Source organism: Perna viridis, chromosome 9, assembly GCF_037379345.1.
Source record: "Perna viridis isolate PV_CMFRI_1.1 ecotype Kerala chromosome 9, ASM3737934v1, whole genome shotgun sequence".
NCBI classification, from domain to species: domain Eukaryota; kingdom Metazoa; phylum Mollusca; class Bivalvia; order Mytilida; family Mytilidae; genus Perna; species Perna viridis.
In genome coordinates, this window is record NC_142453.1 from 38,331,002 (window position 1) to 38,358,203 (window position 27,202).

The 27,202-nt window shown below is 33.1% G+C and overlaps 1 protein-coding gene and 1 long non-coding RNA gene across 2 annotated transcripts; both read left to right on the forward strand.

The window, feature by feature from the left end:
* Positions 1 to 727: 727 nt before the first annotated feature.
* LOC148608395 (uncharacterized) lies at positions 728 to 6,564 on the forward strand. Its single transcript, XR_015915444.1, has 3 exons — positions 728 to 788; positions 3,553 to 3,652; positions 6,169 to 6,564. It is a non-coding gene; the product is annotated as an uncharacterized LOC148608395 (long non-coding RNA).
* Positions 6,565 to 14,877: 8,313 nt separating this feature from the next.
* Positions 14,878 to 21,176, forward strand: LOC148608396 (uncharacterized). The gene is made up of 5 exons (XM_088546360.1): positions 14,878 to 15,357; positions 16,872 to 17,139; positions 18,732 to 18,878; positions 19,328 to 19,404; positions 19,610 to 21,176. Exons 1-5 carry the CDS (start codon positions 15,005 to 15,007, stop codon positions 20,748 to 20,750), a joined length of 1,986 nt encoding a protein of 661 aa, XP_088402486.1. The 5' UTR covers positions 14,878 to 15,004; the 3' UTR covers positions 20,751 to 21,176.
* The last annotated feature ends 6,026 nt before the right edge of the window (positions 21,177 to 27,202 follow it).

Here is a 27,202-nt window from a genome sequence, read left to right on the forward strand (position 1 = left end):
CATAAGTATACAGAAAAACAAATTAATTTAGTAGCGTCACGTTGTACAGTTGTTGAGGAAATAAAATCAAAAACAGTTAAAATATGATAGTCAAAATCAAATAATAAAATACAGAGACAAAAAACTAAAGCAATACCAGCGTGACGAAAACTACAACAAACAATAAAATATACTCACTGATAACTTTAATTCTAAGTATGAACCGTATGATGTAAGTAATCTCTGTTTACTTTCTTAAAAATCTATATATATATATAATTGCATACAAAAAGCCGGTGCCTAACTTCAGTTCAATTGCATGAGTGTCAAAAAAAATCAGAGGTAAACAATAAATGAATGGCAAATATTAGTTAAATACGTTTACACATTATACGTTTTACGTGTGTATTTACTATACCAATCTGATATTATTACCGTGTACATTTTTTCAAGAAGTAACCTCTCGTCAACAGCATTAGAACCAGTGAGAAGTCCGAGATCCAAATATAAATAATCTACAAGAAGTAAACAATACCAAGAAGTTCTACTGTGTGCAATGGTTTTACGGGTTTTCCATTTTAGGCTTTAACGGAAATGTCTGGTGTGTCAACAAAATACCGAATTCAAATTATTTTATAGATGTAAAATCCAACAAAGGATTGTCATCAGAACAACACAAACGTTACACAACATACAATAAATAGATTTATAAAGGTATGATATTAAATCGTATAGTTCATATACATGTTAATCATGAAAGAAGAGCTCCATGATTATAAGTGAAATATTTAAATATAGTTGAATATCAGGTATGTACAATAGTTAAGGTATAAAGATTATTGTATGATTTATTATTTCTTTATGTTTAATGTCAACTGTACAATATATAGCTGAAGACGGGTATTCAAAGCAGATAAAGTCAAATACGTAAAATTAAACTCAATTACAAATTCACAACAGAGTTCATCTACAAATATACAAAACAGTTCAATTACAATTATACAAAATATTCCAATGACAATTATACAAAATATTCCAATGACAATTATAAAAAAAAATAGTTCAATGACATGTATACAATAAAGTTTACGGAGACGTATACAATCAAATAAAAATGAAGGTCAAGTAAAGGTTAAACCGGTCTTATTCTATGCATAAATAATGAAAATGTATCATTCAATAATTATATGATTTTAGGCTATGCCTATGATGCACGGAGCTCAATGTCATATTAAAAAGGCAAAACTTGCACAATCGTCTACTTCCGTGTCGACAAATTTCGTCACTTCAGCAGAATATTTTCAATAGTTCTGGGGTGGAGTTCTCGAAGCTATCCTGAGGTATGTCCTTAATCACGTCCTAAGACCAACAGACCAACTTAAGGATGGAGTAAGGATCATCTTATGACAATGTTAGGTTGTGTCTCGAAGCTATCTCAGACATGTCTCAAGTTAAAAACGTCATAGAGACATCCTAAGTATATTTTGTGAAATGTTTGAATGTTTTAATAAAAAAATATTAAATACAGGAAAATGGTTGATATTGTGATATGGCAAATAAACAAAATTGCATATATAATAAGGAAAAAAACATTTGATTAACGGGGAGCATGGATTTTTTTTAAATTTTTTTTTATTTTTTATTATTATTATTATTTTTTTTTTTGGCAAAAAAGTTTTGTTTCATATTTTTGGTTAACAAATCAAATGATTGCTTCCTAATTACATGTATGTGGGGGATTTAAAAACCGAATGAAGTTATTGATTTTCGATTGTTACATGTATGTATTAGGTATAGAAACAATAGCAAAATTTGTTTGAATAAAGTGTCACTGATGGGGAGACATATTGTTTTTAGTCTGTTCCTCACAAAGATTGACAGCGCAACTCTTCTTGTGGTAATGAAATCATATGTATTTGTGCGTATTACCAGAAAATTTATAGCATACATAAAGCACAATAGTACGATAGTACGACATCAAAATCGTCCCTGTATAAGTCTTTCACGAACACGTGGCCTGTCTTCAAAGGTCCATTGTATGCTGGCCCGGCTGTATGTCCATGGTCACGGAATCCGTCTATGTCTAGTGGTAAAGGTAATCTGTTATCTATGCGAAGATTGTGTAAAAAAGCTACAGCAACAAAAATGTTACAACACATTAACACTGAATACAACAGAGTACCAGCACTAGTGTCAATACAGCGAAAGCGCGCTTTCAATACCCCAAAGCTTCTCTCAAAAACATTTCTTGTTCTCATGTGTGCCGCATTGTAACTTTGTTGTTTTCTGGTTGTTGGATTGAGTACAGGTGTAAACAACCAAGGCCTTAAAGGATACCCACTATCTCCAAGTAACCATTCGTCAGAAATTGAAATCACAAACACTAGAGTTAGACCAAATAAAGGCATCATGGGTTGCTCCTGGCAACTGAGAGACAATGCATCATGGGTTGCTCCTGGCCACTGAGAGACAATGCATCATGGGTTGCTCCCGGCCACTGAGAGACAATGCATCATGGGTTGCTCCTGGCCACTGAGAGACAATGCATCATGGGTTGCTCCTGGCCACTGAGAGACGACGTTCAAAAATTTCAAATTTGCTTCACAATTCCTTGCACATTGATGGAATGAAATTTTTTACAATTAACATATATACGTCCGTCCTCTGGTGGAGATTTTATTAGCATATGAGTTCCATCGACGGCTCCTACTACATTAGGAAAGTCTGAAATTTCATAGAATCCACGTTTTATTATGTCTAAACTTGCTACGTCTGTAGGCATAATGATATGCTGGTTGCAAACTCTTACTAAACGTTGTGTTACGTCTCGTACACGTCTTGAAACGCTCGTACGAGAAATGTTATGCACATCAGCATTTACAAGCTGAAAACTCCCCGTTGAATAGAACCGCGAGGCTGTCAATATCTGAAGAGAAACGGCCAATTCGCAGGACCTCGTTGTTGGTCTTTGCAACTCATTATCAAATCTTCTATACAAATCTAGAATCATAGGACGTGACAATTTGTACCTAGGTACGATTTAGAAGTCATCTAAATGATCCACAGGATTGTTACAGTCCCTAAGCAGTCTATTTCGACGAATATTTTGGTGCCTTCTTATCATGCACACAAACACCGCAGCCATATTTGTTTACAATTTATTCTACTGAAACGTGTCCTAAAGTTAAGAGGGATAAGTTGAACCTAAAGTTAGGACGGTTAAAAGATAATCCTAAGACACCTATTTAGTCGTCCTAAAGTTAGGATGAAAATTGCGATTCGTCTTAACTTATAATGGCTTCGAGAACACGACTTAGGACGAATAGAGACGAATACTAAGATAGTCGTAGGACACGTCTTATCCCTAAGATAGCTTCGAGAATCGCACCCCTGGTCTTATAATCTATATACATGAATTTAACCTATGACAGTGGCTGAATTCAATCAGATCGGATGTGATCTGCTGCAAATCACGTGGTGCGAATTCGGAAGTTTAACATATATTACAATTCGTAATAAGCCTACAAGATCTTGAAAGATAAAGCCTCTCTAGCATACAACGTCCTCTTACAGGTTACACCTGACTCTTATTATGGTAAACTGGCCGGACTAAGCATGCATATAATGTGGTTTTCTACGCTGCCAATGACAATAAGTCATTACTTAAAGACAAGTAAGCATATTACTTTAAAGATGATTTCTAGACATATACATGTATACCTGTCTGTACCTTTTCAGAAAAATTATTTTAAAAAGTTATTATGCGGTAGATGAGGGACATAGTAAAAATTCTATAACTGCTTTTACTTTCATTTAAAGTAAACTTCAAATAAACCTTTATGAAGAGTGCACCCTTTTCTTTTTATATGGCGATTACAACCATCATAATTATTAAAAATGAAAGGCTTCTTAGTTTATTAGAACGTCATTATTACATGTCTGAGTCTGCGAGCTGTACCGACATGTTTCAGTTAATGTTTTAAAATTTCAAAATTATAACGAGCATTTTAAATCCATTACTTGAAAGAATAAAAATTTTGATATGCGACTTCGTCATAAAAAGACATGCTGATCATATTGCAAACGTCGCTTTAATGAAACAAAATACTGAAAGCTTCTCTAATTTGGGACTTTAATGGGAAAAGATATTGAAGGTTCTTTGTAACTAAGTCCATTAAAAGGTAGATCTCTGTAGCCTGTTTTGAAGAAGATTTCGGATGTTTCCTAATGAGACTGACCTGAGTGACACTGTTATTTCCGAACATATTACATCTATTTCTATATTTTTTACTTTGATTTCTAAAAAGGTAAAAATTTGAGAGGCGTGCAAATATATTAAGGCTCTAAAACAGAAAAAAATGCAGTTTATCGAACATACTAACTTCACTAACTTTTAAAGTGGTTTGATTAATAAGAGTAAAAGAAATTGACCATGGACCATGTGCACCGGTAGAGGAAGCGTCCTTATTGTCATTTAACAATATTTTTACAATTAACACAAATTGTCTGCTTGTAGTTGTTAATTTCAGCTGTATAATACATGTATCTGATTCACTCTATGAAGCAAATGTTAGTTTTATGCTGTTTTCGAGAGAAATTCATTAGATCTTCAAGAGTAAGCTGACAAGCATATCCATATTGCTGTATTTTTGTTAGAAATTCAGTTTAGACTATTACGGTACTGGACTGCAACGTTGGAATCATAGGAAGCCTCGCATTATAGTTGATTTTTCTATCTTTTTCGATAAACGTAAAAGATTTCAACGTGTATTTCATTCAAATTTTAAAATTTCTCATCAGATTTAGATAAAATAGAACAGATAATTGGCAAATTAGTGACGGTTTGAACAGGCATTCCGGAAATCCATTAGTTGTACATTATAGGTGGCAACGTATTTATACAAAACGCAATAACAAATTATTCTTTGCAAACAAAGAAAACGATGTTGTGTGATTTTAGATAGATTTTATTCCCTAAGTTCTCCAGAAAATATGGCCTTAAAAACAAAATGCTATCTCTCTCCATTGAGGCGTTAAATTCATTTACATTTATAGCATTCCCTGGAGGCGGAACCCCATGTTTGGTCACGAAACTTGAGGTGAAGAGTTGTTTGTAAATAGCAACCATAGAAGCCCTTTCTCTAGGATGTAAAGTTAGTTTGGCATATAAAGTTCCTCTAAGTTTAGCAATTTACAGTTAAGATGATTCTCAAGAGACCGTTCGTGCTATACAATACCACTTAACACGGCTAAAAGAAGTATTTCAAACTCCGAGCTAATGTTCGTTGATTTAAAGCCTATTTGGTTGGTGTGAAATCTCGGTTTATTCCGTCTCTGAAAAACCGTGAAACAGGCCTCTATGGACAATTTTGGTGACAAAAGCAATTTTCAGTTATTCAAAAGTATTCGACAGTTTGAGTGGAATGAATTGGTGAAAACAGATAAATTTGACTTAGACATCCAAGTTTTACGTGAACAAGAGTAATTTGTGTCTATTTTCAATATCTAGTTATACTAACGACCAATCAGACTCGTCGTTAAGGAGGGCGATAATTTGTTTGATACGTCTTGCAGCGAATGAAGATGAATGTTTATTTCAAAAAGGTCTTTTACTTCGCTTCGTATTACATTACGTTAGGATAATAAAGTTTCATTGTAAAATCTAGTTCACCACTAAACCGGCAAAGATTTTCAATAAAGTTTCAACTGATGGATATATATCTATTGGTTAAGAAATCTATCACATACAAAATACATTAAAAGAGTGCATTGAAATGTGTTCAAATCCAATACAAAGAAATGTTTGCTATAATATGAAAAATAAACAGTACACAATTCAAGTGATTTCTAGACACCGTTCACTCTGTCTCTCATGAGGAAATGTTTGTCTTCAAATAAATTTGTCGCGTTTTCTGTGTTTCGTATAACGTGTAAAGAGATTAGACTATAAGTAAGTCAACTCGTTCGCATTATAACAATCATGTCGACGGACACACTGACAAAAGTTTCCCATATTCGGTACACAATGGCGGCATGAGTGCTGTCACTTTGATAAACTTGTATCATATTTCTGTGTATTACTTATGTAACAAACGAACGTTTTGCGTCTTTAGAACTAATTCGCTGTCTACCTCATAAATTCTGTGATCAATTACATGTAATTATTTCGTTACATTATAACCATTACAGCTTACAAGCAATTTCGGGTAGCGGCATGATACGTCTTATTTGGCGGAGAGACCGTTTTGACACCGTCTGCGCAGACGTGGCGCCGATGTACATCACGTGCAGTCGGTAATTGTCGTCTGTTGTTTGATGCAAAACTGAGTGCAACAACAATACAACATTTTATGTTTTATTTGTGGGTATGATGTTTGATAGTTTATTGATACATAATAGATGTTTTTTGCTGTTTTGTGGTAATTTCTATGTCAAGAGAACCGCTGAATATCAATTACTGATACGGTTATGATGACCCGCTAACAACCACCTTATTAACATGTCAACTAAATAGATTGTTTTACTCAAGTCCTGTTACACACTTAAGATATTGGGCAGCAATAAAGAAAAACAAACAAATAATGGGTTTTACTTGTTGAATAATGGTCTTATTAATGTTATGCAAAAAAAGCTGGGCGATTTTACATATCATCAAAAATGAAACTGTGAACTTAAAATACATGACATGAATGTTCATGTACAAAAAATTTATAATTGTGATAAAACTGTGAAACTGCGTGAAATTTCAACAACTAATGAGATTATGATAACTACATATGTATATTTGTATCTTAGAAACTGAGCAGATATACAACACATATAATTATATCATCCTCAAGAAAAAAAGTGACAGCGATGCGTAATTATTATTTGCGAGAAAAAAATCTGTAATGTTTAGATTTGATTCAATCTTACCCGTTTCTAATTGGCGAAATAAACATGACAAGTAAAACAATTGAAGAAAGTACAAAACATCCTCAAAAAAGTACAATTTGTGAATTTTAAATGTAGAAATGCGTGTTTCTTGTTTTTATATTGTATCATTGATTTTTTATTTCCCTGTCCGGCGTATATTAATAATATTTTTTTGACACGAAAATTGATACCAATCATACAAACAATAGCTCTGTTTCTCCGTATACATATTGCCTGTAGATTTGTCACATCATTAGCGATTTCTAAGTGAAATTTATCACCGTATTAATTTTAATAGATCACTCTTTTAGCTGTTAATGGGAATGTAGTCGCCAAGAACCTGTTAAACACCTCATGGTGTACATCTGGCGAAAATGATGTTCACCTTTATCAAATTCTAGAAAGCTAATTCACTTCGTTGGTCGCCGATCCTACAAAAAGTGTGATACTAAGAATATCCTACCAAACCCAATCGAAGGCAATATCATTAGCTCTGAACAAATAATAAACATATTATACATCGCAATAAACACCAGTGGTGGATCCAGGGGGTGGAGGGGGGTTGGCACCCCTTCCTTGTTATCAGAAAAATTTTCATGTGTAAAATTGAAAATAAAATAGTAAATAATGTTCTAGCAGATTCAGATTCAGGTTTAGATTTTCCCTTTTTTTTCTGAGGAACCTCGTCTGACATCCCTCCTTTTCAAAGCGTCTGGATCCGTCCTGAATGCAGTTAGTGAATATAACAGAAATAGCTAATAAACACAGAAAGCTAAAAAACAACATGAAGAAAACAATACATCATTGCAAAACAATAGAGAAAAAGATGGGATGAAATAGATAAAATAAAAATATACGTATATATCTTCTTTCATTCATATTTTCCTTTTCGTTGATTCATTATATATATATTGTATTTATTATTGTATCGATCTTGTTAGACCTCTGTGCGCATCTTCCTGACATATATCTGTTTCATGCTTCACATAATAACTGTACAGTTTCTGTTCATAATAGGCAAACGTAAGCCCGCTTTGATAACTATATATCTATCCATATCATGTGTGCTTGTTTCTAAGGATAATGATTAATCATTATACTTCGTCTATTATTACCTATAGGAAAGATAGAGAAGCGTTTTGAGGACTGGAACCCAATTTTTGTTGCCACAATTGTATCCATTTTGTGCAAAAAATGGGAAAAAGGAGCAATTGAGATTTCTGTGTCAGTATCCACCAATTCAATTAGTTGACCTCTCCCCCCACCCCCACAACAAACATACCAATAGTTGTTTTTCAGTCATCGGGGTGATTATTTATACCTATATATTTGTCCGAGTAAAGTTCTATACCAATAAAAATTGGCCTACGTTAGGGTGTGAGTAGGATCGTTCTTATAAACCTGACCTTGAAATACTTGGGAAAACAGTGCTGTAGGACCGATACATTTTATAAAATTGCTGTGTTTGTAATACTTCAGAATGTATTGATATACAAGCATGTACCATATAAATGGTTTTACTGTATGAACTCTAGTGGGAATTGCAATACACACCAAACTCGTGGATTTGACACTTAAAGATTTATAATAGGATTAGAAGATTAGGATAATAATTGTTAAAGGATTAGGTGATTAACTTATCTAAATGAACAGCTTTTGTTAAATGATAGGCCAATTTTCGTGTCAAAATACACCCCGGGTAACATTAAAAGTTCTTTTTTTTTTTCGTGTCAATTATGAAAAACAGAAGCGATAATACATTGATCAATCACGGAGACACACCATTTAGGATTCTAAGGATATAAAAATATCAATTTTTTTAATTTTTCCTCGAGATTCCTACTAGTTAATCTAAATCATTTTTTTCCCTGTTTTCATATCCCCGTCATATATTCTGTTTTCATATCCCCGTCATATATTCTGTTTTCCAGTTATAATATATCTACAGCGAACCATATAGATAAAAGCAAAAATGAAAAAGCTTGGATAGAAGAACAAGACATGAAAACACGAAAGGAAAATACATTAAAAGGTTAATAAGTCATAGGAGAAGAAAAGTATCGAGTAAAACACAAGAATACAAATTAGTGGTGAATTTATCCTATCATTCTACACCATGATAAAAAACGATTTCTAAAAGCAGCAATATTTACTTGTTTTTCACCATTTTGATCACCAGTGGCGTTAGATATCATGGCGGAGGTTCAATATACAACAAAGCAGAATATGTAATTCAACGATATAATGAAGAACTCTCCAACGTTGGTTGCTGTCATCTTAGAACCAAAATTGCTTTCATAACTTCAATTCATAAAATTACCTGAACATTTTGTAATAATTGAAAGCTGTGGATAAAGGAATGATTTTATATTACATGGCAATTAGTTTTGAAACTAAATCTTTATGGTATTCATTTCATGCGATGCTTCTGTTGAACCGACAAAGGAAAAGGTTCTAATCATGCCGATTGACATCAGACCCCAGCAGAAATTAAAATTTTCATTTTATGTTTTTGCTATTTGCGTAGAAGTAATGAATAACTTCATTAGTCTATAAATTGCTAACTCTAGCAACAAAAAACAATGGCATATGAACGAGAATTGACATATACCGTGTTGCTTTAATCAGGTTCCCAGTTCGGGAACCAGTAAAATCGTCAGGCTCCTTTCCTAAACTGGCAAGTCAAATCATTAAACATTTAGATTAGGGCTCTTTTATTGTCGGCATGACAATCAGAATTAATTTGAAAACTCTAAGACTGGAGTTGTATTCTTCTCTTTATGAGTAATAAATTCTGAGAAAATATTGTTTTTGTAGTAAAACCTATAGATACTCTGTTTTGTTGTCCTTTGTGAAACTTAGACTTTATAGCCTCAGCATCGGTTTTCCCATACATGCTGAGGCTGGAAATACCTTGGAATTTATTTTGAGTGATTCTGCCACAAAGCGAAAAGATTTATAATATCCTTTTATTATCAAAGAAAAGAACGGATTATAAAGACACGAAGAATAAGAGTTTTTTTCTCGTTATTTGTGAAAAGTGTGACATGAGGAGATCAGACAACTTCCCTGGAGAAGATACATCCCAATACAAGGAGAAACTTCCCAGGAGAAGACCCATGAACTATAGTTGGTTTCTCATTGTGAAGGAGAAACTTCCCTGGAGGAGACCCATGAACTATAGTTGGTTTCTAACTGTAAAGGAGAAAAAAATGCTAAAAAAAGTATATAGGCCAATGAAATTACATTTAATCGTCGAAAAGAATTAAACGAAAACTTAACACATATGTGTTATCAAGGGGCCATGTAAATGAAAGTATCATAAGAAATGTCTTAGGAATAAAAATTAGGGTGGTCTTCGGAGGTGTCTGAGACACGTCCTACGATGTAAACCGATGCTATCTTTGGATGATCCTTGCTATGATCATCCTAAGTTATTTTTAATACGACGTTACGTTTATTATGATTTAATGTCGGATAATTATTAAAAACTGAAAAGTGAATATATTGAAAAGGGGTATAATAAGGACATATCTTAAATTAGGATACTTTTGTTGACATGATTTAGGAAAAAGATCTGTCATAGGACCATCGTAAGACACGGCACCGGGTTTCATTAACAAAGTCATGGTAATACGGTTCATCGGAAATTGAAGACAATGTTCTCTGCATATTAAAATTAAGTTCATTCAGGTATCGTTTCATGTATTGTCTCAGAGCACGGTGTTGTTAATAATAAGCACTGGTTCCGGTTTTTACAAATGATTTCTACTTATTTCCATGAATAATCAATTTTATGGAAATAATATTTCATTCGTAACAAGATTTGTTAGATGACATATATATTCTTTATAATGTAATATGATTACAGCAGATATCATATTCATCGTCTTAAAAGGTACTAACATTTGAAAGTCTATCGTCCAGATTTAGCCATGTAATCATTGGGCTAAGTTTTCTCCCCGGTATTGGCTCAAAGGCTGTTTTGAGTGTCACATTCAATTACTTTGTTATGAAAACCATTATAAGAGTGAAAATTATACGACAATTTTGTCGTATTATTCACAGTGGGTTTAACTAATGACCGTATATTAAGTGATAAACAAATCTGTACAACACTGACCACGAAACTCAAACAATGTGTGGACAATACTAGAGTAGGCGCCTAATGTCAGCTTCGTGGATCGTTGGTCTTTCTGATGGTCATTTAGAGCCTCAAGTTTTCTTTGTTTGTCACAGTTGTTCTCACTAACTTGCATGGCTGAAGAATATCTGACAAGAGGTGTCTCCCCTGTCGTCTACCGATTCCCGAATGACTGACATATCACTCAGGATTTGAATTCCAAAACAACAGCAATCTAATTATTATTATTATTATTATCAAGAAGGAAAAGTGGCTTTAAAATAATCCCAGTAGATATGATTTCTCGTGCAATTGTAAACATTACAATTTAGAAAAAAAAATCTATGATTTTTCTGTCTTCATTACCGCAGCAGACGTTTTGATAGCCCATGTGGTAGCAAGGGTAATCAAGGGAACCAAGGTTATAGCGGTAATCAAAAGAATGCAATCCAATTTCTACAAAGAAAAAAACGTTTATTCAAACTGCAGAAAATCAACTTTAAAAAGCATGGTAAAACTTATTTCAGAGTGACAATCTACAAGACCGGTCGGGTCCTCCTTGTCCCCTGTTTACGAAGTGTTACTGTGAATAGCCCAGGGTCAGTACAGGACAGATGATAATGAGATAATCGACAAAACAAACAAAGTCATTAATCTCATCGTTAACCAGGATTGAAAACAAGTTTATCGACCGAGTGATTTTCTCCCCCACAAGACCGTTCAGATTTACCACGGGCAATTTAAGCCAATTTTCTATTGAGCATGTTTAATATTGACATATCGTTGATTGCTCAGTTGACATTTTTACAGAAATTTATTTTCATATTGAAAAGCAAGTTGTATTTTATTGTGTCTTACATGTACCCAGGCGCTTCCAATCCATCAAAATATGCGAATAGAACTAGTACCTTTATTGTTGTATCAATACTTGTAATATAGGCCTTTCGTGTGGTTTACAAAACATTTTCTTCGTTATTCTGGTTTGCTTTTGTTGGTATTAAAGCATACAAATATATTGTTTTTATTTCGGTGTCGCATATCAGATATACAAATATTCAGCCTTTATTATTCTGTATATTATTCTCCATTATTTTGCAAAGTATGTTTAAAAAATATTTTTTTATTTGCAACTCACCCTATCCTAATCTGAAAATTTGTTGTTGTTGTTCTGTTTTGATTTTTGTTTTGAGTTTTGTTTTGTTTTGTTTTGATAAAAAAAAACTTTCGACCATTATTACGTTCAGTTATAACGTAGAATCTGGACTCGCACAAAACACACTGACGATATGGTTCTTTCGAGTTTCATTTCAAATCAAAGTTTAGCATTACATTCAAATGTCGTTTACTTTTTGTTTTCTTCTTTCCTATGGCAATTTGTATCGATTTTTTGTACATTCTGCAGACGATATTATATTTTTCTCTTCTGCTATGACGTATAATTCCTTTGATTTATTTAATAGTCTGTGGGTAGAGGTTTTACACCTCCTTGCTGAAGAGGTTTATCAAAGCGTTTGGTGCGGTTTTGTACACAAATCAAACCCGTAAAGTGAAAAATAAAATTTTCATAACGCTACTTAGTTTTGAAGATAAATATATCGTTTTTGAAGTTGTGATTGGAGCAAAGATATGGGAGAGATTGTCTAAACACTGATAAAATCACAGCCCCTTTCCACTCTTTGTCCTGGGAAACCTGTTCAGATTTAATAGAAATCCTCTTCATCATTTGTTTAAATGAAAATTCACTTGTGGTGGGTTAATGGTCGTTTTGTGACCAGATTGAGCGCTGTTTGAGTGGAGAGATTTAAGATTGTTGGCTCTTTTCGTGTGTGTTTCACTTTGAGGTTTCATTTTACGACAAACAACAGATTTGATATTAGTACAGTACTTGATATTAACACACACGAGTTGTCGTCCTTTGTATATTTTTTTTTCTTTCTATGACACTAGACAAACGAAGAAAATGTCATTTATTTTTTTAATTTTAATTCCAGTCAGCAAACCGAGCAATATTAAATTTGTCTGTCGCGGAATCTTATTACGACGATTAAAAAATCAGTCGAAAGACCTTTAAAATCTTACGAATTTTCAATAAATATGTTACTTGCTGTGAAAAAATTGGTATCTATTGTTTTGTCTCAGACACTTTAATGAGTAAAATATTGAAATTATCTCACGGAGTAAGACTAGCAGCTATTTCTTCCATTTAGGTCCTGTTGCGACCGGTTACTAAATTAGAATGAATATCAAGATCAGTCCACAGAATTATATTTTAGTAATTTAATTCAGGAATCGAAATTATCGAATACTTTCTATATCTGATTTAGATTTTTTTACTTTTCATCCTGTGTCAGAATACGTAATTGTCCAGTTTATGATATATTCAATGCCATTGTTGATTCCCAGAATTAAAAATACATCGGTCTAGTATGAATATTTTAATGTTGATATTTTGTAAATAAAAAATTAAATTCAAATACATATGTTTTTCGAAATTGTCAACTCGTGGCAGGAACAATTAGCATAATCTTCGGCAATATACCAATAATCTTCTAGACACCTTGACGAAATTAAGAGATTATGAGTAATTAATTATATTGTCATAATTAATCATAATTTAATCGTCATCTTGATAATCCCCCCCCAATGATCAGTAAAGGTGTCGCCACATTCAAGTGTCATCTCGTGTACTGTTGAACAATTACCACCCCCAAGACTTGTGTCTTCTTTATTTGAAAATATTGCCTCTTTATCACTTGTCCCTAGTTTAACAGAATAACACAATCTCATACCCTATTTGAGCTACAGAATAGTACGAACAGAGTAACTCATATAAGAGAAAAATTAATACTTAATTTGCAAAAAAACGATTATAGTATACATTTCAGCATAGAGATAATTATCACAATTCTTTGACTAAATATAGCAATGAACCTTTCATTTTAAGCATACACAAAAGTGGCATTTTTTTTCTTCAACTCTAATCACAAAACATGAGGTGGTTTAAGTGCTTAATTTAATTACTCTGCATAATGTAACTACTGGAGATTTATATTTCGTTTACTTCTTATCGCTGTCGGCGCCAGTGTAGACCTTGTTTTTCTTAACTCATTCTTTAACTGGCATTTACAACTCTTTACATATTAAACTCCTCCTACTTCAGAAATTTGGCACCAAGTTTTATATCCGCTTTCAATTTTATTTTTAATGCATGTCAACATGTAAGATGTTACCGTGAACCGGGTTTATGAAATATTGTTGAAATCCAGTCTCTTCGAAACATTCAAATCATTTTATTCATATGAAAGCTTAAGGTTCATTAGTTAACATAAAAATTCTTTAATTTTCACAGCATATTAATTGAATTTCATTATTATTAGATATCGATAAATCTTTTAAAATAAATTATCCACTATCTAGTTATCCCAGATTGAGTACTAATATTTCACTAATTGCAATTTATACAAGACATCTTTCTGAATGAAAACCCCCCTATACAAACAATTTTGATCTATGTCCTTGAGAATAGATAGATTTATCATTTAATATAATTATACACTTATCATACCAGTAAATCACTTCAAGTAAGTAAATAAACGAGGGGGCGTGGTCTAACCAGCTGATCTTTTATTCAATGATGTGTTGACACATAAAACAAAGGTATGCTCCGCCCTATACAGTTAATAATACGAAAGAAAATTATCAATTCTATACCTTGACTCCGCCTATCTATTTTTCCATTGGCCAAATGGGAAATTTGAGCCAATCAGAAATAAAAGGAAATTAATTATGCAGATTTGTTCTTATATTTCTGAAAATTGTTAAGATTTGATGTGAGATAATTTTGCTTCCTATATAGGGCTAACAAATCTGCATTTATATCAGTAATCAGTTTTTGATTTGGACAGTATACACTTGTTACAAAATACTTAGTGAACTTGAACAACTTATGTATACGAAATATTTATGTATTATTGGACTTAAGAAAGTATGATTTATCAGGGAAACAATTCGGACTTATCAATGGCTTACAATCCGTTCTTCTTACATCGTCCATCGGACTATAGTGCTCTACTAGCTCAACAGCAACAATATCTATCAAACATTGCCCTACAGGGGCCGGGATATGCTGCTTCCCTGCTTCCTAAGCTACAACAAGCTATGGGTAGATCCCCTCTTACTCCAGCAGATTTATTGCATCCCCTCCATCAGAGGCAGATAAGGAATATGGACCCTCCGGAATCTGAGATCCATGACGACCCAAAAGTTGAATTAGAGGGCAAAGATCTATGGGATCAATTTCATAAAATAGGCACAGAAATGGTCATCACAAAATCTGGAAGGTATGTACCGGTAGTATTTATATTAGAAATATTCTTTACAAACTTCTATTATCTTATTTTATTATCAGTGCGTTATTTCATCATTTCCACACATTAGATAATTAAAACTAATGTGAATTATCCAAATTTTGAGAAAATAGTTTTTGAAAATGTAAAATAGCATTTCTATTTAAATTAAAGCGAATAAAGTGCACTTTTCTGAATCAAATTAGCATTATCATTTATATGACATTCACTGCAATAAAATAAAAATAAAATAATTATTTTATTATATTTCTAATTCAAACTTATCGGAGCATTATCGAAAATTTTACGAAAGATGTGAAGCAGCTATCGTTTATCTCTTCTCCAACCCAGCCTCTATAAAATTTAATTTTATCGTCGCCTGTTAACAAGACGCGAGGAGGGTAGATAAAATCTGGAACGGAGTTCCGCAGCGGGGAAACTTGTTTTACCTGATACCCCTTACCACACAGGAAGAAAGAATATAAAATGCTTCCACAAGGATTTCGTGTTTATTTCATAAAGATAACACAAATAAAGTTTGACACTTTTAACTGTTTAATGTATATTGTCAATTTTTGTATTACTGTCATATTAAATATATTTAAATATAATGTCAAAACAAAGTGTATTCAGAAATAAATACAAACCTGCTGTGAACATGGAGCCATTGATATTTCTTTCGTTTTGAAATTACTTTATTTCCAAAATAATTTGTGTAAAAGTACAACACTAAATTTACCATAACTTATGTTAACAAAAATTTCAAAATAACTATCAACAACATTTTTTACATCCTGAATCATCACAAATTTTCTAAATACTAATGTACTATACTGGTACTTTATGCTTCATCAGTTTTAACAGATTTTCCTTTTTGCATATTTTCATTTTTTTTAATAATTAATTTACATATAATCAATTAGCACCCAATACCTTTTACAAACATAATATAATGGGAGCTGCCTAATCCAGGTGTAATTAGTATTGGACCCAGTCTGTCCGGCCCGTGTTTAGGGGATTAGTGTCAGTCCGGGTCCAGTTGACACAAGACGCTTGTACACAGCACCCACGATGTATCCGTATCTATATACTTATGAAATTATGATAACGTAACAAGAGTGTTAGAATGATACACATATCATGTAATATACAGAGTTATATTTCAGCTAATACGGATTAAAATAAAGACTAGTGATTAGATTTTCACAATAATCTGATTTAAATGAGAATGTCCAGTAAACCACAAATATTTGGTTTGATATCTTAATTCGATGTCCATCATTAACCTGAAGCCACACTAAACAAATATTTTTAAAAGGTTGATTTACATACGCATATTTTAAAATATTTCAATCATTACTTCCATAGACCAATGATAATTTAAGCAACCTCTAAAGAGGCTTCCTTTATCAGGAACTTTATATTACATCAAAAAATAAAATAACTCATTTTTTATTTGCATTTTTTTATTTTAAGTATTTCATAAGAATAAATATTTTCATTTCTAGGAGAATGTTTCCTCCTTACAAGGTGAGAGTTTCTGGTTTGGACAAAAGAGCTAAGTATATTTTATTGATGGATATTGTTCCTTTGGATGACTGTCGCTACAAATTCCATAACAGTAGATGGGTAGTGGCTGGAAAAGCTGATCCGGAAATGCCTAAACGAATGTATATCCATCCTGACTCCCCTACAACAGGAGAACAGTGGATGCAGAAAGTCGTCTCATTCCACAAACTTAAACTGACCAACAACATTTCAGATAAACACGGCTTTGTAAGTATTAAATCATTTTCCCATTTAAATCAAATTTAAAGAAAAAAATTATGAAATTGAATCTTATATATGATTATTTTGTTTACATAATATAATATAGTTAAATATTTTTAATCATTTTTAACGCAATTAAAAAAATGCTTTTCTTGTCTGCATAATTTTTTTGATATCTAATAGATGAAACACAAATTATTTCTATACAAATATACTGCTAATGAAGCGTATTCTTGCAATTACCTCCCTACTTCACAGATCCCTCCTCCAAATTAGTAAAAATCGCTGAATTTAATATTCCGTATAATTCAATAATGAACGAATAAAAAGATGCATTAGATACAAGAGATGAAAGGTCGGCCTGTCTTTATCCTGGGTCTGGTACGGATCATGCAGTCATTGTTTTGGAACAATCCTGTTAATGTGATGACCTCCTGTACAAGAAATGACATAGCATGTACGTAACATGTGCGTCTAATTTCCCCTGCGTCGTTATGCGTCTACTTTGTATCTAACTAGCTATTAGTAAATTATATAACAACCTCGGTCTTCATTACTATATGTTTTTGCATTTATTTGCAAACACATGTATATAAATAGCCAGAACTGTTATTTTTGGGGAAGAAATTTTGACCTAAGTAAATAGAAATTAAATATCTATTCATTCTATTGAGTAGAACTTATATCTATATGGAAGTTCCGAGGCCTGAAAACGAATATACGAAGAATTTGACAATAAAATTCAAATTTTATAAATAATGGTACAGGTTTCTATTTTCTTCTAATTTTTGGATTCACAAGTGTGCAAATGGCAGTTCGTTTTAGGAAGTAAACGTGAAAGTTGAGGAGCATTATCACTTCAGTGGGAGTTTTTTAACGTCTGTGTGGGGTGTTAGTTTTTTTTCTCCTCGTCTATACAACTGGGAAAATTTTCACTTAATTTCCATAAGCACTTAATTTGTATACAATGAAGATTGTTAGCTTTGTCAAATAATGCCGATAATTAATCGCTAATACCCCTAACAATGTAACACCTTTTTCATCAAGGCGAGGGAATTCTTAATTTACGGATAAAGCGCAACTCTTCCTAAAGTGTAAATGGCGCCGAGTATTTTAAGCTAACCCGGCGGTCAGTTCTGATATCAGTATTTGGAATCTATTGCTCAATTTTCGGGGATTAGCTTATAAGCCGCCGTTAGGAATACAATGATATACGGACAATGCTCATTAAATGAAAATTCGTATATGAAGGACCTCATGCGAAATAATTACTGGCCGATTTCACTTGATGAAATTGATTGACTGCTTCGGTGATGGGTCTTAAAGACCCTATCATTCTCTGAATAATTGAGAAATATGCCAACTTAAAGACTAATTATGCATATGTCGATTCAATTTTCCAGCCGACTAAATGTGCAGAAATGTACTGATCCACTTCATATTTATTCATTAAAATAATCCCCGGGATTTGTTTCAAATGTCACCGGTTATGATAAAAATAATCCTGGGGACTTTAATATTTGACAGTTGAAGTAATAGAGGACTAAGATTGTCGCCCTTACTATGTCACTTGTTCATTTGTGTTTTGTTCATTTCAGACAATCCTAAACTCCATGCACAAGTACCAGCCTCGTTTTCATCTGGTTCGAGCTAACGACATTCTGAAACTTCCATACTCTTCCTTCCAAACCTATGTTTTCAAAGAAACATATTTCATCGCAGTTACAGCCTACCAAAATGAAAAGGTATATTTGTTTTATATTAGCTTAAGCTTTTAAATTTAATCTGAAATCAGACAATTTAGAAAAAGTATATCTAATGACTTGACCGCACACGCTTATCCTTAGGGAGCTTATGAATGGAAGCTGGGCTTTCCGGTGACATATACACAAATATACCATACGTGGTCTGTATATTTTATTTTGAAAGATTGTTATTGATAACCTCTCCTTGTAGAAAACACAAGTCATTATGCAGAACTTCTAAAGCACCCAAATGTCAGAATAATTATTAAGTTATGTATATAATTAGTGACTGGAGTAACACACGTAATGCTGACCGTTCTCCATCAATGCTAGGCTCTGTAACCGATTTCTTAAATATCATGGAAATCGATTACAAACCAAGCAATATTATAATAAATATTTCCAGCAGCTGAGTATAGTAGTTGTAACGCGGGTTCTCTCTGTTACAGGTAACACAACTCAAGATTAACCATAACCCATTCGCCAAGGGATTCAGAGACCAGAATGGCAACAAAAGAGACAAAAAGTAAGCTTATAACTGATTATGAATAAATTATTGAAATATTGTTAGTGTAAGAACTGTTTTTGAATAAATCCGTATTGTATAACAATGATGAAAGTATCTAAAGCTAAGTATACTAGTATTCACAAAAACTGTTTGTACTCGTGAATACTAATAATATACCTTAGTCTGTTAGATTGTTTCATGTATTTTCTTTTCTTATTTTCAGACGCCACATTTCTGGTTCATCAGCAGGACAACTTTTCCAGTCAACAGATAGAGAACATGCTAAAGCTGACACAACTCTCACCGACGATGAAGATGAAACTGAAATTTGTGTCGATGCAACTGATGATGTCTCAACTGAAGTCTCTTCAGCGACAGAGCTTAAGGGAATCATCGCTACTGAACAGGAAAATAATCTAAACATAAAAATTCCACAAGGTATACATTCGGATGTTTTTGGAGACAAGCCATTGATCGGCTCAGTTGATGACCCAGTCCACAAGGAAGGTTTCCAACGAACCGACGCTAATCTAAGTCTGACGTCATCATCAAACGATGAACTTGACCGATCGGATATCAGTAATGTATCACCACAGAAAAGTGACAGTGACACTGATCATGCGCATTCAGATGATTCTCTAGCCGAAGAAAAAGTGAAAGCCCCACAAAAATCACCAGAAATTAGTTTTCATTCAGACTCCGACGAAGGAAGTCGAAAAGAGCCGATCAAACCACCAAACGTTACAGTTGTTCAACCATCAGCTACACATGCGATGTTTCCGTTTATGTACCCTTCTAATGGACTTTTCTCATCTTCGTCGTCACTCCCTTTTCCACTTGGACACATGTTGTTCAACTCTGGAAATTCAGCATTCTCATCTCAACTTCCATTTCTCTCACAAGGACACAATGACATGAACTCTTTACCACCGTCACATCCGCTATCTCTTTCATTATCGAACCAATCTTTGTTACAACCAGCATTCAGTACATCCGGAAGTTCAAATTACGTAGGAAGTCCAACGTCGCCGCCAAACCAACCGTCTCACCTTGGACCAATGTTCTCGTCCCGACCTAGTCCACGATACACACCATATTCGCTTCCCTCTACAAAAACGACAATGGCGACATCTACATCACCGGTATCAGCGACAGGAAACCCACTTTGTCTAACTTCTGATTCACCTCCATCAATTTCACCGAGAATGAACGGAATTAACCGACATTCGCCGGGCAGTCGGAGCCCACTTTCACTGAACATTCCGTCATATGATAGTATAAATAACCGAACCAGCAATGACATTCGAAGCATGGAGCGAATGCTTTATGGGATAAATCGATCAAGATTGGAGTCAGACAAGTGATTCTGTCGTGGTTTTCTTTGTTGCGATTTATTTATTTATAATAGACGGGTATTTGTTTTTAAGTTTTCTCCTATATCAATGTAGAAATGTCATTACTTTACTTCGAACGTTTTAGAACCTGTGTTGTTCTATAAATAGATCTTTAGATCAAGTGCTCAAGAAGTAATCACGTGACAAGAGGGCAGTTCCGGTGAATGCCAATGACAATATTACATGACATTGAACAGAATGGCAAATATTTATGATGTTTTCAGGGCTTGTACAATGGGCGATGTGCAATATTTCTTCCCAGCATGTATCTGAAAATAAACAAATGAAATGAAATTATTGATATTTTCTTTTCAAATGTATGTGTTTGTAAAACAAAGCATTTATCACTAGAAGCTAATACATCTTACAAACGAACACAAAACAAATAAAGAAAATTTGCACGTGTTTACTAAAACAAAAAAAAATCAAACACAAAAATAAGAAAAAATTACTGAAAAAAAAAAAACAACAAAAAATCTTATCCATTGTTTGCACATTGACGACTAAGTAAATGGTCTTCAATACTAGTGTTCCGGTTATGAAGTTTTATTATGAGTTCAAGGTCATTCCAGATAAGTACTACAGTAGTCTTGTTCTTGTTTTGATCTGCATTGACGTTTTAGTTAGGTTTATATATTGTTTTGACGTTATTGTGTGTGTTTTTTTTTGTTTTGTTTTTTTTTTTGTGTATGCGTTTTATAGCTGTTAACTGTTATTTTATATTTCGTGACACTCAAATCAACTACATGTAATACAGTACATACTAGTACAATTTATGTAGAGAAGAAGAAGTCTTAGCACAAGGCTATAAACAAAACATACTATGGTGAATCCATCTGCTTTAAATACATGTTGAAAATTCGAAATTTGTAAGATTTACATTTTATGGAATACTTAATACACCTCCCTGAACCGAAAGCTGATGATATTAGATGGAAGAAAGATTATTTCATGCGTTTTCGGTTGACTTGTGCCACACGGAGTAATAACTCGTCAGAAATGGGTATAATCATGTCAGACATACTACCCTGATTCGACCCTTACTGCACAAGAACACTCGTAAATCTAACATGGGTTGGTAAAATCATGCAAGCAAAAGTTAAATTAACTATTCGCATGAAAATTGATACTTTGAAAAACAACAAATCCCTTTCGAAACAGTACAGTTGTTCAACAAAATATATAACTGATTAGAAATTTTCAACAATATTTTATTTCGTTATGAAATATTCAATTACCCTATATATAATAATGGAAAATATTTGATAATATGACCTATCGTCCGTTTGCATTGCTAATACACAACCTTTTAAATTGTGTATTGAAATAACTGACGTGGCGGAACACTGTAAGTGTCTTTACGAAATACTGATATCTTTGTTTTTGATGAACCCTTTTATATTGGCATTTCGTGCACATAACAATTATTTCACCTTATTTTTAAATTTTCGTCAGATAAGACAAGTTAAGGTGTAGTATTTTACAAGTTTTTCAATGGCCGCCACCTGAGCGGAACTAGTTCTATAGTCTTGTATCGCTTGCTTTATATCTAAGGTCAACTTTAGCTGTGAAAGAAGATCCAACTTTGTAAAGCAGTTATTAGATAATGACTATAACATGCCAAAGGAACATATGACTATTTAATTACCAAAGATTCATTTAGTTTTAATTAACATTGTCCAAACGCAGCCAGGAGAAAACCTTACCTTTTGATGTTATAGAAGGCCTAAGATGTGCCATATTAACTCTAGTTGAACTAATTCGACTTAACATTTTTTTCGGACGATGATTACGTGGGGTACCATGGGGTTTATGGATTCTTAACCTTTTCGTGGAAGCTAATAATAAAAAGACACAACAAGTTCCATATAGTGCATGGACGGTATTATGTAAGTTGCCAATAAAAAACAGGAATTTTAGATTTATAAAGTTTTGATATAACTGATTAAATAAAGCCATTATCAGTAAGGAACCTTTAATTTACAAACTGCAGACACCTCCATTTTGTTATCTCAGCTTGCATCAAATGGGTCAGTTTACAATGACAGTTTACCTGCATATCGAACAGTAATATTAATGACATATATTCTAAAGAAAGTCACCACAGTATTGTCTCAAATTTTACTACGTTTGACAGTTCTTCGAAAGTGTCCCTTATATGGATTAGTCCGGATTTCTACACTGCTAGCTAGGCAACCTTAAGTTCAGTGCACCGGATTTAATACATTTCTTCCCAGTGTTGGTTATGTTGCAATTTCTTTAATATGTCCCCTAATTATTTTGTCGTCAGTCATTATCATTACTTTTCTTCTTCATGGGCACTTGTTCCATATAATTTCAAAATTGGGCAACATTGAAGAACAATGTTCTTTGGTTAGAGAGAACACCGAGGACATTGCCTCGGATTAAAGTTCATACCCGGATATTTACCAAATCTTATGTGTGTATGTTATACTTATAACAACGATTAATAATTATAACAGCTTTCTGCATCTTAACCTAATCGAAAGAGTATTGTAATTGGGGACAGGAAAGTCAATATTATGACCTACGATATGACTTAAGACCGTGATAAGGTATAAACAACAATGCGCAACGGCCGTTAATGAAATATTTTGGATTCAGTATAATTGTATATTGACGGAACTAAAATTAATGAAAAATAAAAATAAAATCATTTTTTAAAGTCAACAAGCACTGCTCGTATTTAACAAAAAACAAAACATAAAAAGTTGATTCAGAAAACATTGCCTGAAATGTCCACACATTATAAATATAGCGTTAGCAACGATTTCACTGAAAGATACTTTTTTTGTAAAAGTTGTCATATATTTTCTTCCAAAAATAGAAAATCTTCTAGAACTCCGTCAGATACTGTGACGATTTTCAATAAAGCTAAACATGTCGATAATGGACTTGATAAAATGTTAGTAATGTCCAAAATATCCTCGTTTTATGTATTTATCAGCCGTACAGATGGAGAATAGGTTCTCCTTTTATTTTGTTACAACGCCCCTCTGTGTTGAACAAACTCAGAACTATAATGGGGATAGCTAAAAGAAGACATTCTCTCCACTTTAATAACACGGTATTATACGACACGAGACAAATTTGCAAATGAGGTAGTCAAATTCTGTTTGAAATGTAGCACTGTCACTCGCTACCAATTAAAGAGTACCAGATCGGACTTCGTTATTACATTGCAATAAAACTAAAGTAATCGAGTTCACCCTATGCATCTGCTGGGTGCGTTCACGATTATGCCGCGGTTACATTATCATAGGTGTTTGGAGGTAATTTTATATATCAAGCCCGTTCCTTCTCATTGTGGGAAATAAAAAAGTCTTTGTAGTGAAAAGAACTATTATGGCTTAAAGATAGGCGTTCACATTTTATTAGCAAGTTCAACTTCAAAATCCGATAATGTTTTTTGTAAGTAAATTATCTTGCAACCGAACCGTATCGTTCATCTTTACAATAGTACTCATGATTCGGGATTTTAAAAATAAAAAATAATTGGCAAAATTTTTTTAATGTAAGTTTTTTTTCATTTTATTTATTAGTATTTAAAAATTGGTGTGTGTGTTTTTTTTTTTTTTTTAATGTTTTAGCTATGTTACACTTTTTTGAATGGTATTCTGTATAAGGAAATCGAAAGAAGGTTTTCTGAATTTACAACATTCTTATTAGGGTTAAGAATTATTTCGTTATACTTACCTTAAGTCATGTTTCATAACTAAACTATGCCATATTTCATATAGTAAATTTACTCTATTATCCCAATAGTGGCGTTCTTGAGACAATTTTATTTCACATAAGTATTAAATAAATGTAGATAATAGACACAGAGACAATAATATAATAATGTTAATGGTCCTATAAGTGGCCAGAATGGCCGAAAATGGTCAACATAGCTGTACGGGGTCACAGGTCAAATCATGTAAATGGCCATAACTGATATAACCCGACACTTGACTATGGACACTCTGAAGGCGCCATGAATCTTTTGGTTGTCTGCTGTCTTCCTTGTTCTGAACGAACATTGACCAATAGCACATTTCATTTGATTTTTCGTGTAATATTTATCATTATTTTATGACCCGTTTAAAGGCTGGGGTTATGTTTATAACACAGTTCGGGTATCTATCTTCATGCCATCTCCTTCCCACTCGGAGCTTTTCCTCACTTTGGGCTTTCCGAAACGAAGTTTTATTAATTTATTACGAACGGATTAGGTCTTACACGTGTACCAGTTGTTTGATCTAGATATTCAAATTTTAAATTTTGATTACCCGTTTGAAGTTTTGAACTTTAGTATATTTTTATTGCACAGCGGCACTAATACTTGAATGATCTGTTCCAGAGGCATCATACATGATTACAAACACTGACAATACTTATTAATTTACAAACTCTATAAAAATGTTCCATACAGAAACAATACCCCCGGTCAAAACAAACTCGTAACTCATGCATAACTATTTTGTCAATAGAAATTTGATGACAGTATAACGCCTTGGGTCTTGCAGGATTTCTAAATATTGACTTTAGATTTCTCATTTTAAACTTGTTTTTACTTCTATCAATGATCTTCAAACAAATTGTGTTTGTGGTGTTACGTCATATAATTTGTTAACAACTTTTCCACGATTTTGCTAACTTTCGTTAAATTTGACATATGAGGTATTTTTATTTTTATTGTTTTTGTTTTTACCTCTTCTTTTCTTCATTGTTAATTGCCCTGTTTCGGGGGCAAACATAACAAAATAAAGCAAATGAATATTTCAGAATTTGTTCGTGGCATTCACAATTTCTGAGAGTATTTTAATAATTAAATATTTCTGAAAAAGCGTTCTTAAGAATAGTCACTGACAAGTCAGTTTAACTTTCATTATTTAACTCAATCATTTTAATTGATTTCAGATTATTTTATATTTCAAAACAAGATGCCATAACATAGGCGATCAGTCAGCTTCATGAAGACGCTTTAATTCTTGTTTTGTCTGTTCTACGACCATTCTAATTAGGATTAAAGATGTCATAAGATAAAACACGCAACAGATTGTATTCAAAATTAAAGAGAAATGAAGAAATTGATGTTTCCATTCTGCAAAAACTTGACAAAATGGACGAGTTTTGTGAAGAATATTGAGGCTTGTGGTCTGACATTTTACACGTTATGTTTCTGAGTTAACGGCTACTGACTTTTACAACCACCGTATTAATACTAATTATTTTATATTGAATCCAGAATCACCGACCAATCTGATATATTTATAACTAAAGGCAACGGACTCGTAAACATGGCGTCAAATATCGCCTGCCGTGAACAGAAAATAGGTCGCCTATATTGCTTCCAATTACAGGTTTTATCGGTTTAATTAGCTAAAAAACTGAATGCCGTTTCGTCTCCATCGCAATTTCTGATATTTGGACCGCTTTCACTAAGACCTGTCCATGTTTACAATATCGTTTGGCCATTCGTCCTTGAAACGGACACCACTAAGGATAAATTCCAAGAACACCTTGTTTTATGAATAGGCTAGTATGTCCCTACAATTGGTTGTGTCATTTAGTGAACACAGTAAAGTTCAACGTTGCTCCTCTCTAAAACGCTAATAAGCAAATAATTAATTTAAAAAAGAAAAGAAAAAAACATTCTCTTGACTTAGAATTAAACATTATAAATGAAATACGCTTTAGAAATATATGAAATAAATAGCGATAATACACATCCTTTATAGTTAAACATCTAAGATTCTTTTATATACAACATTTATTGTAGTTACTTTCTTTTCTTCTCTGAGTCAAAGAGAAAGTTGTACTGTATAGGCTAAAAACAAATTACTTTTATAAAGTTCGTTTCAACCATACAATGTACATATGCAAAAGGGAAAAGATATATTAAGCGCCAAAAGAATCTTTGTGGGCGGTGTATTGACCTGGTTACAACTGATATATACCCTCTAAGCTTACAACCATCATGGCGACAACTCGCTTCCGCCCTAATACCTGGTAGTATCGACATTGCTGTTTATGAAGTACTTGCTGTCTACTTCAATACAAATGTATAACTAAATTAACATTAACAAGACATTGTAAGCAGTTGTTTATGATTTTTTCGCAGTATCAGCTATGTCTATAAATACATTCAGTATTTGCATATATTTAAAGCACACGAGAGATATTTGCACCAACAGGGCATACGACAGCCGAATCTGAGTTACATCATGATTAACAAGTGTTGATGGAACTAGACTGGTACCAGCTGATTGTCTGCTTCCCGACAACTTGTTTGACACTTATGACGAAGAAACAGGCACCGAGAAATATTTGAGTTATCGATTTGATATTTACTAGGCACTCTTACAGACACGCTCCTAAAACAATCGGTAAGGGTGAAGTAATAGCCATCTGTAAAC

Excerpts from the sequence above, each read along its gene's own strand:
- LOC148608396 (XM_088546360.1), top strand. The coding sequence starts at position 15,005 with ATGATTTATCAGGGAAACAATTCGGACTTATCAATGGCTTACAATCCG. Across the intron at positions 15,358-16,871 it reads GTCATCACAAAATCTGGAAG|GAGAATGTTTCCTCCTTACA; the intron begins GTATGTACCGGT and ends TTTCATTTCTAG. Across the intron at positions 18,879-19,327 it reads CAGCCTACCAAAATGAAAAG|GTAACACAACTCAAGATTAA; the intron begins GTATATTTGTTT and ends TCTCTGTTACAG.